This window comes from Panthera uncia, chromosome C2 (genome assembly GCF_023721935.1).
Source record: "Panthera uncia isolate 11264 chromosome C2, Puncia_PCG_1.0, whole genome shotgun sequence".
Lineage (NCBI taxonomy): Eukaryota > Metazoa > Chordata > Mammalia > Carnivora > Felidae > Panthera > Panthera uncia.
In genome coordinates this window covers 1,731,606-1,741,810 of record NC_064810.1, presented here as the reverse complement: position 1 = coordinate 1,741,810, position 10,205 = coordinate 1,731,606, and the positions used below count along the sequence as shown (strand labels likewise).

The 10,205-nt window shown below is 55.6% G+C and overlaps 1 protein-coding gene across 5 annotated transcripts; it reads left to right on the top strand.

Annotated features, from left to right (window-relative positions):
• Positions 1–7,972: 7,972 nt before the first annotated feature.
• Positions 7,973–9,151, top strand: LOC125920669 (keratin-associated protein 10-7-like). 5 transcript variants are annotated; one of them, XM_049627747.1, is made up of 3 exons: positions 7,973–8,398; positions 8,546–8,826; positions 8,941–9,151. In XM_049627747.1, the coding sequence occupies exons 1-3, from the start codon at positions 7,973–7,975 to the stop codon at positions 9,068–9,070; spliced, it is 837 nt and encodes a 278-aa protein (XP_049483704.1). In that variant the 3' UTR covers positions 9,071–9,151. The 5 variants fall into 5 exon arrangements, with proteins under 5 accessions (XP_049483704.1, XP_049483703.1, XP_049483702.1 ...); XM_049627746.1 differs by having other exon boundaries at positions 7,973–8,455; positions 8,579–8,826; XM_049627745.1 differs by having other exon boundaries at positions 7,973–8,748.
• Positions 9,152–10,205: the final 1,054 nt, after the last annotated feature.

The following is a 10,205-nucleotide window of genomic DNA, read 5'->3' as shown; positions in this document are numbered from 1 at the left end:
CTCAGTGTGTTGAACCTCCGACTTCAGATCAGGTAACGACCTCACGGATCATGGGTTCGAGCCCCGTGTCAGGCTCTGTGCTGACAGCTCGGAGGCTGGATCCTGCTTCGGATTCTGTGTCTCCCTCTCTCTCTGCCCCTCCCCTGCTCATGCTCTTTCTCTGTCTCCAAAATAAACGTTAAAAAAAGTATACTACAAAAGAGGTTGCACCAAAGAGCCAAGGTGACAGGGACACAGATTTCAGCTCAGAGAACAAAAAGTTCCCTAAAAGCCAGAGCTGCCCTGCAAAATAACAGGCACCTGGGGACCGTCCTGGCTTCCGGGCCCCGAAGCCTTGAAGACGAGGTCTGTTTCTTCCACTCTCTCAATAACAGACAGAACTGCAATCAACCCACACGCCCATCAACAGGGATGGATAAACACCACGACAGTCACACGAATCAGCAGTTAGAGGACCGCACTGTTTAGTCTCAGCAACACGGTGCTGGTGAGCAGAGTCGGGCAGAGAGCGCCCGCCACACGACTGTGTCTAAGTGAGGCTCTACGACAAGCTGAACCACGTTAGATGTTTAACGGCCAGAACACGGGCTGCTTCTGGGGGGTTCGGGTAAACTGACCAGGGGGAAGAAGACATTTGGGGAGGACGGTTAGGGCCGGGGCCAAAAGGGTTGGGCACAGGCTGCGTCCAGGGCCCCGATAAGGTTGGGTGCACAGTCCCGTGGTGGGTCCCAAGAGGGTTTACTCGGATGCACGCATTTGTCAAAAGCCATCAAATGACACACGTAAGAGGCATGGTACTTCACACCCAAAAGCACAGAAACTCCTGCTAACGGGATGCTTCCTGAGTGTTCGAGTGAAGCGTACTGTTGTTTGCGACTGACTTGGCAATGTAGAGGGATGGTCTGATGGGTAAGGATCTGGGAAAGGAAGTGAGGCACAATGTTAGTTGTGGACTGTAGGACGGGATATGTGGCTACACACTGAGTGATTCAGTTTTTCTGTATGTCTGAGATTTTTTTCACAATAAAATGAAAATAAAAACAGTTGAAAAAGTAGGCGAGCTAAGTAGTTCAAAATAAAATTTCCCTTTAAAAAGAAAACAGAAGGCACAAATGGGATTCCTGCTTTGGATGGGAAATTTGACCAAGAGCTTTCATGCTGTGGCAGCCTAATATGCCATGTGAACTGGGGTGCAAAGAGAATTTGGGGACCCAGCATTCAAATGAAATAAGGAGGACTGTGGCTCAGCCAAACCAGAGTGCCAGGGGGGCTGTGGCAAAGCCAGCACTCCAAGAGAGCTGATGCTTCCGTTCAAGAGGGCGGGCTGGGCCTACTGTCCCCATCTCAACCCTCCCAAGACCCGCCGTGGGGAGAAGTCAGCCTACAACGGGTAAGGGACGCAACAAAGCCAACGGGAAGCAGACATGTGCCGACCTCCAGGCAGGGTGGAGCAGGCTGGGCCCTGGAGCACGACAGCACCTGGTCCCCATGGGCAGGCCCGGTGGAGGAAGGTGTGTCCACAGGGGAGGGGGCACCCGGGGCCATCGGAGGCAGAGTGCCCAGAGGCTCTGCACCTCCCCAGAACGCCGCCGGTGTGTATCTCTAGGACAATTTAACACCTCACCCGGGAAAGGCTAAGGCTCCTGGGGGGCTGTTGACACCCCGTGTACATAAGTCTCATCCTGGCTTCTGGGCTCCCAGCTTTCTTATTCCCAGGTAACCCCGCCACCTGGCAGGGCCCCACCCCTGATCCCGGAGCACCATGTCAACTTCCCCACACGGATGAGGTTTCTCTAACTCAGCACAGACACGCAGAGGAAGGGGAGCCCGGCCGCCATGACCACTCCCACACTCACCCCAGCGTATGAGCAAAGCCAGTGGCGTGAGAAGGCCAGCCTGGGGTAGCAAACATAAAACACACCCCAGAGCAGGCAGACAGCTCATGAAGCAGAAATCACCTTTTAACAAATCTTAAATACACTCAAAGACATTCAAGAAGATGTCACAGCCATAGAGCAAGGGGGGAGAGGCTTTGAAAAGGAACGGTTAGAAAACGTACCCAAAAAAGGTCTATTGTTGGTATTTGAAATTAAACAAAGGGCCTTGCAAGTGAGGCTGAGAAGTCTCTCGGACTTAGAACAAAACATCAAAGAGGTAGGAAGTATGAGAGGAAAGAAACCAGCCTGGGGACCCATCTGGGGGCTGCAGCCTCTGGTGTGTGGGATTCCAGGAGGAGAGGCAGTCAGGACACAGGGAGGATGAGGAAATGCATCCCCGGGGAGGAGCACTTCCCACAGTGGAAAACACAGTCCCCAGGTTAAAGGACTAAGCAACACCAAGTAAAGGAATGGGGAAAACCCAGACACATCCTGTTGGAACTGCAGAATGGGATGGATAATAAGTGGTTCCCAAAAGCGCCTCCAGAGAACAAAACAAGCCAAAAAAAGTCACCTGCGGAAAAGTAAAAATCTGACTGGCATCAGACTTGCCATCAACAGCATTGCACGCTTTAGCAAACTTCAGGAGCAGTGCTCACAAAGTCCTGGCGACAATCCAACCTGTGCTTCCAAACACGGGTGTGCTATAAGTAAACAGATGAGTAGAAAACTACGTAAACGATGCTTAAGTGAGTGATAAACACGACAGCACATTATTGGCAATAGACGTATTAAATAAGCAGGAGTGTTTTTCTAAAACTAAGTGGCTGTATTTTGTGTGTGCGTGGTCATCTGCTTTTCAACACTTTTTCAGGCAGTGAAAATCATATCCAAAAGAATAAAACACCTAGCAATAAATTTAACCAAGGGGGTGAAAGACCTGTACACCGATCGCTCTAAAACACTGCTGAAAGAACTGAAGGAGACGAGGATAAGAGCAAGGACATCCCATGTTCATGGATGGGAACGCTTAACGTGAAGGTGACAGTACTCCCCAGTGTGATCCTTATCAAAATCCCAAAGTCTCTTTCTCTAGAAATGAAAAGGCTGAGCTTCAAAATCATATGGAACTGGTAAGAGTCTAGAATAGAATAAACTTGAAAACGATGAAGAACGTTGAAGGATTCACAGTTCCTGATTTCAAAACTTACTACGAAAGTACAGTGATTGAGTCAGTGTGGTATCTGGCGTATAGGACAGACATACACACTGACGGAGTAAAGCTGAGAGTCCAGAGATAAACCCATATATTTATGGCCAACTGATTTTTGACAAAGATTTCAAGACTGTTCAGTGGAGAACATCATCTTTTCAACAAATGGTGCCAGAAAAGCCAGATTTCTACATGCAAAATAATGTAGTTGGACCCCTACCTCACCCCATATACAAAAATTAACTAAAAGTCATAAACATCCTAAATGTAAGAGCTAAAACCAAACTGTATTAGAGGAAAACTTAGGGGAATCACTTCGTGACCTTGGATTTGACAACAGGTTCTTAGCTATGACACCAAAAGCATGAAGATCAAAAGAAAAAAATTAATTGGACATCATCAAAATTAAAAACTCTAGTGATTCAAAAGACACCATCAAGAAAGTGACAGGACAATCTACAGAATGGGAGAAAATATTTGCAAATCGTATGTCTGATAAGAGTTTATAACCAGAAAACATAAAGAACCCATACAACTCAGCAACAAAAAGACAAGTAACCCAATTTAAAAATGGGCAGAGAAGGGCACCTGGGTAGCTCAATCAGTTAAGCGTCCAAATTGATTTCGGCTCAGGTCCTGGTTTCACAGTTCATGGGTTCGAGCCCCGTGTCAAGCTCCACACTGATGGCACGCAGAGTCTACTTAGGATTCTCTCTCCTTCTCCCTGCCCCTTTCCCACTCACACTCTCTCTGCCTCTCTCAAAATAAATACACTTTTTTTAAAATGGGAAAGGAACTTGAATGGACATTTCTCCAACAAAGCTGTACAGAGGGCCAACATGCACACAAAAAGATGCCCCACGTTATTAGTCATCAGGGAAATGCAAATCACAACCACAATGAAACACCACTTCATATGTGCTAGGATGGCTAAAATTGAAAGAAGAAAGAAGAAAGAAAGAAAGAAAGAAAGAAAGAAAGAAAGAAAGAAAGAGGAAGAGAGAGAGAAAGAAAGAGAGGAAGGGAGGGAGGGAGGGAGGGAGGGAGGAAGGGAGGAAGGAAAGAAGGAAGGAAGGAAGGAAGGAAGGAAGGAAGGAAGGAAGGAAGAGGGAGAGAGAGAGAAAGAAAGAGAGGAAGGGAGGGAGGGAGGGAGGAAGGGAAGAAGAAAGAAAGAAAGAAAGAAAGAAAGAAAGAAAGAAAGAGGGAGGGAGGGAGGGAGGAAGGAAGGAAGGAAGGAAAAGAGAGAGAGAGAGAGGAAGAAAGAAAGAAAGAAAGAAAGAAAGAAAGAAAGAAAAAGAAAGGGAGATAGGGAGGGAGGAAGGAAGGAAGGAAGGAAGGAAGAAAAGAAAGAAAGAAAGAAAGAAAGAAAGAAAGAAAGAAAGAGAAAGAAAGAAAGGGAGGGAGGGAGGGAGAAAGGAAGGAAGGAAGGAAGGAAGGAAGGAAGGAAGGAAGGAAGGGAGAGAGAGGGAGGGAGGGAGGGAGAAAGAAAGAAAGAAAGAAAGAAAGAAAGAAAGAAAGAAAGAAAGAAAGAAAGAAAAAGAAGGGACCAGTGTTGGTAAGGATGTGGAGAAATTGGAGCCCTCAAACATCATCACTGGGACTATCAAGTCGTGCACCAGTCTGGAAACATTCTGGCACTTACCACATGCCCCCAGAAACTCCACTCCTAAGAATAGACCCCAAAAAAGTAAAAAAGGCAGTCAGATGTTCTTTGCAGCATTGTTCACAACAGCAAGAAGGTAAAAACAACCCAGGGGTCCACTGACGGATGGCTAAGCAAAATGTGGTCCGTCCACAGAGTGGAATATTCTTCATTCATGACATGAAAGACGTTCTGACACCCGCTGCGACATGAATGAGCCTTGGGGACATGATGCTGTGTGAAGTCAGCCAGCCACAAAAGGACAGCGATGGTCTGACCCCGCTCGTATGACGTACCAGAGCAGCCAGACTCAGAAACAGTAGGATGGAGGGGAGGGGGTTGCTGGGGGGACTGCGGGACGGGAGGCAGTGTCCCATGGGGACAGAGTTTCAGTTCGGGATGATGGCAAAAGTCCTGAAGCTGGACAGTGGAGACGGCTGCACAATCGCGAATGCACTTAGTGCGCCGACACTGTACATTTGAAAATGGGTCCAATGGCAGATTTTCTGTTATTTCTGTTTTACTACAATTAAAAAACTTTTTTAAAGAAAGTCAAACAGAAGAATATGGCTTTGTCATACTTGTAATGGTAGCTGCAATAATAACATATAACAACCACTGCATGCTCATAATTTTAGTCTTTTTTAATTTATTTTGAGAGCAAGCACGCGTGGGGGAGGGTCAGAGAGAGAGAGAGAGAGAGAAAATCCCAAGCAGGTTCCTTGCCGTCAGCATAGAGTCTGACACAGGGCTCGAACTCGCCAACAGTTAGGTCATGACCTGAGCCAAAATGCAGAGTCAAACACCCAACCGACTGAGCCACCCAGTGGTCCCCTGCGTGCTCATAATTGCACACGCGCACAGGAGGCCGCAGGTGGCCATCTCAGGGAGGCAGTGGGCGGAGGGAACATGGGCAGAGCCCCCGCCAGTGGGCGCAGCACCGGGTCGGGGAGACTCGAGATAACCGTGTGGCTCTTCATGGCATCTGCTCCGGTGGCAAGGGCGGGACGGCTCCCCGCTGGCCCACAGAGCACTCGCCTGTTGGGCGGCCACAAATGTGAGCAGCGCCAGCGTCCCAGGGGACCGAGTGTGCGGCCGGGCAGGCGTCAGAGGGGTGGGCGGCCGCGAGCGAGGCGGGCACTGCCTTCACTCTCAGCGCACGAGCATTTGGAGAAGCACGTGCCCGGAAAGCCTGGCCGCCCCCGACCCCAGCCCCAGCCCCCTGCTCGAGAGGCGTCCCCACAAAGCAGCTACAGACCCCATCCCCCGGAGGCGCGCCTGGCACAAGCCCAGCTTCGCGGAAAGCAGGGCGCCATCCCTTTGAAGCGTCATCAGGAAAGGTGGGCCTGCCTGTCTCTTTGGAAGGCAGGGGCCCCACCCCAAACTGCCAGTCCCAAACCCGGATGCCCCCCCCCAAGTCTAGACCCTCTGCATGTCACCGTTTGCTCCCCTCTGGCCAACCACCTTGCTGCCTGCGCGGGGCACCCCGTTCAGCTCCATGCCCAAGTCTCGGCCCCGCCGTGTCATCCTCAATCAAATCTGTCTTCCCTGCGGGGCATTGGCGTCTGGGCACGTGTGGCCCGTCGGTGCCCATATGAGCAGAGACCCCGGTGCCTGCACCTGCCTCGGCTCAGGAAGGGCGGCCCGTCTGGCTGGCACCAGCCACACCCACCACAGCCCTCTAGCCTGCTTCCCTGGAGCCCCCACGCTCCCCAGAAATGCCCCGCATCACCTCCAGAAGGGGCCCCCCAAACCCTGGGGACCCACCTGCTCTCCCTCCACCCCTGAGGCTTCTGGGCGCTCAGGGGCTCTGCCCCCCCACCCCCACCCTTACATCCCTGCTCTCCTGCTGACACCAGGCTCCCCCTCGGAGCCCAAGCGGCCACTGCAGGCTGGCCTCCCCGCACAGAGGGCAGTGGTCTCTCCCACTACGAGTGTGGACCGTCGGGGGGCGATCACCAAGCTGGCAGTCCCAGTCAGGCCGTGCGCAGGGCCTCCCCTGGCCGCGCCCCAACTAGGTTCAGACTCCCTCAGGGTCACCCCGGTCCCCATCCCCGCCTGCGCCAGCTGATGGCTCACCAGCGCCACCTGCCGGGCTCCTGCAGGCCGGTGCCTCAGCCCGCGTGGGACACTCACCCTGTCCCACGCTCCCTGCTCTCAGCCGGACAAGGTCCTGCTCTTACCGACCACCTGCCTCCCGCAACCTCGCCCCACAGTCCGTGCACACGATCCTGCGGCCACTGAGCACACGTTCTCCCAGGTTCTAGAAGCACCGCCTGACCAGGTGCTGCCCGCCGGCCGGCACCCACCGCACACCTTCCCGGACACCTCTCAATCTGCCTTCATCCTGTGCCCTCGCATCTCCCAGAAGCCAGCCTGCTCTCCGCCCTCTGGGGCAGCAGAGTCTTGGCCTGAGAACACGGGCCCCCCACTTCTGATCCAGGCCCTTCTGCTCACTTTGTATGGGTGTTGGTGTTCACTCGTGCCTCGGTTTCCCCATCTGTAAAATGGGAACAACAGTTCCCACTTCACAAGGTTAAGGGTCACGGAGTTAACATGTACAGACTTTCAGGGCACCTGCGTGGCTCAGTCGGTTAAGCGTCCGACTTCAGCTCGGGTTGTGATCTCACGGTTTGTGAGCTCGAGCCCCACGTCGGGCTCTGTGCTGCCAGCTCCGGGCCTGGAGCCTGCTTCGGATTCTGTGTCTCCCTCTCTCTCTCTGCCCCTCCCCAATTGTGCTCTGTCTCTCGCAAAAATAAACATTTAAAAAAATGTACACAAACTCGTTCCAAATAGCTGCGGGCACAGAAGAGCTATTACACACGCCTGTTTGCACATACACCAAAAATAAACGCAGCTCCCAAGCTATCCGTTGGTTGATGGATTCGGAACAGAGTTATTTCCCCAAATAAAGACAATATGAAAAAATAGGCCCATGATTTATTTCTCTGAGTGTTGAGAGGCACGGGAAGTAACAGTAAGGAGCCGCAGAGGGACGCTGGGAGCGGAGGGCGGGTATCAGGGGTGACTGACCCTCCCAGGTCATAAATGGGCTAAGCTACCCGCCGCGGGCCCCTGACCAGCTTCCTCAGGGACGTGCTTCAGCAACAAGCGGACTGGCTTTTCAGGCCTCGTGATGAACAGCACACAGCCCGAGGTGTATATAAACCCCAAACACCCCGAGCACCCACCACACCCACACCCACACCCGCTCCCTCCTGCAGCCCCACCGCCCCCGCCATGGCCGCGTCCACCCTGTCCGTCTGCTCTAGCGACCTGAGCTATGGCAGCCGCGTCTGCCTGCCCGGGGCCTCGGACTCCTGCCCCGACTCCTCCTGGCAGGAGGACGACTGCCCAGAGAGCTGCTGCGAGCCCCCGTGCTGCGCCCCGGCCCCCTGCCTGACCCTCCTGTACGGCCCCTCCTCCCCCTGCCAGGGAGACTGCTGCACCCCTGCGTGCTGCAAGCCAGTGTGCTGCACCCCTGTGTGCTGCAAGCCCGTGTGCTGCACCCCTGTCTGCTGCGAGGACTCCCCCTGCACAACCTCTTCATGCTGCCAGCCGTCCTGCGGCCCCTCCTCCCCCTGCCAGGGAGACTGCTGCACCCCTGCGTGCTGCAAGCCCGTCTGCTGCACCCCTGTGTGCTGCAAGCCCATCTGCTGCACCCCTGTCTGCTGCGAGGACTCCCCCTGCTCAGCCCCTTCCTGCTGCAGACCCTCCTCCTGTGTGTCCCTGCTCTGCCGTCCCGTGTGCAGGCCCACCTGCTGCACGCCTGTCTGCTGCAAGCTTTTCTCCTGCACCCCTGCGTGCTGTGAGGACTCCCCCTGCACAACCTCTTCATGTTGCCAGCCATCCTGCTGCACCTCCTCCCCCTGCCAGGAAGACTGCTGCAAGCCCGTCTGCTGCACCCCTGTCTGCTGCAAGCCCGTGTGCTGCACCCCTGTCTGCTGTGAGGACTCCCCCTGCTCAGCCCCCTCCTGCTGCCAGCCCAGCCCCTGCTGCAGACCCTCCTCCTGCGTGTCCCTGCTCTGCCGCCCCGTGTGCAGGCCCGCCTGCTGCACCCCTGTCTGCTGCAAGCCTGTCTGCTGCACCCCTGTGTGCTGCAAGCCCGTGTGCTGCACCCCTGTCTGCTGCGAGGACTCCCCCTGCTCAGCCCCCTCCTGCTGCAGACCCTCCTCCTGTGTGTCCCTGCTCTGCCGCCCCGTGTGCAGGCCCGCCTGCTGCACCCCTGCCTCCTCCTGCTGCCGCCCGGCCTCCTGCGTGTCCCTGCTCTGCCGCCCCGCATGCTCCCGCCCTGCCTGCTCCCGCCCTGCCTCGGCCCAGAAGTCCTCCTGCCAGTGATGTGGCCAGCCGTCACTGTGGGGACCCCCAGCGCTCCCACCTACCAGCCTCCCAGCTGCTTTGGGGTCTGTCTCTTAGGCCCCTGTGAAGTATAGACAGCAGCCCCTCCTCTCAGGCCTGGGTGGGAGGGGTTCCCACCCAACTCAGGATGACTCTTCCCACCTCCCTGCCACACTCCTCCCGGGGTCCCAATGGTCACGACTTGCGACCACGTCCGAAGCGCAGGCCACAATGGCCTCCCCTCCTCGGAAGCTGCTTGGGGAAACCTAATAAACGTGCTTGCATTAACCCCGTGTCACCTGGTTCTCTCGGGGCCAATCCTAGTTGAACACCCAGCCGGTCCCCGCAGAAGTGAGGACTGGCTGCCCTGTGGTCCTCGGCCACACCAGCCCTTCCTCAGGGCCCCGCCTCTCACTGGCCTGGCACGGGGCTCCCGTCCCGCAAGATCTGGGCCAGTCACAGGCATGGTGGCCGTGGCCGCGGCCCTGGCGGGTAGACCCTCAGGGACTCAGTGGCAGCCATCCCGGGCGCAGCAACCCTGGGCATCTCTCCCCTCTGCAGGGAGCCCGGCAGGACGCAGGGTTTGGCGTACCCTGGGGGGGGAAGGGGGGGGTGCAGGCGTCCAGCAAGCACCCCCTTGGCCGCCGGAGCCCTCCTGCCCCTCCTTCCTTCTCCAGCACCTAACACCCTCCTGTCTCCGGAGCTGCGTCCTCCGACCACACACACAGGGCCGAACGCCTTTCCCTCTGTAGTGATGATTAGAGCACAGCGCCCACCCCGCTCCCAGCCCAGAGCAGCCTGTGTCTGTCCCCTTCAGAGCAGAGCCTCGGCTCTCAGTGACCTCCTGCTGCACACCCTCCACGGAGACACCCTTCCCCCCACCCTCCCACACCCCAGCCCCTGACCCAGCCTGGCACAGCCACCAAAGGCCCCCGTGCTCCCGTTAGTGTCACTCCTGCTCCCTCTCCTGTGCATCTGTCCCTGCAGAGCTGGCCCCGGCCTCTAGGACACAGCTCTTGACTTTTCCAGGGCCCCACCCTGACCTCCCTCCCCCTGCACCTTGGCTCTCTCTCCGGACACGTCCGGCTTCTCCTGGGCTCCAGGCCACGTGTGCACCTCCAGATGTGACCCCCCC

Bases quoted from the DNA above. Each gene is read 5' to 3' on its own strand.
- LOC125920669 (XM_049627743.1), top strand. From the start codon at position 7,973: ATGGCCGCGTCCACCCTGTCCGTCTGCTCTAGCGACCTGAGCTATGGC. The intron at 8,827-8,940 runs GTGCTGCAAGCC...CCCCGTGTGCAG, and splicing joins CCTGTCTGCTGCACCCCTGT to GCCCGCCTGCTGCACCCCTG.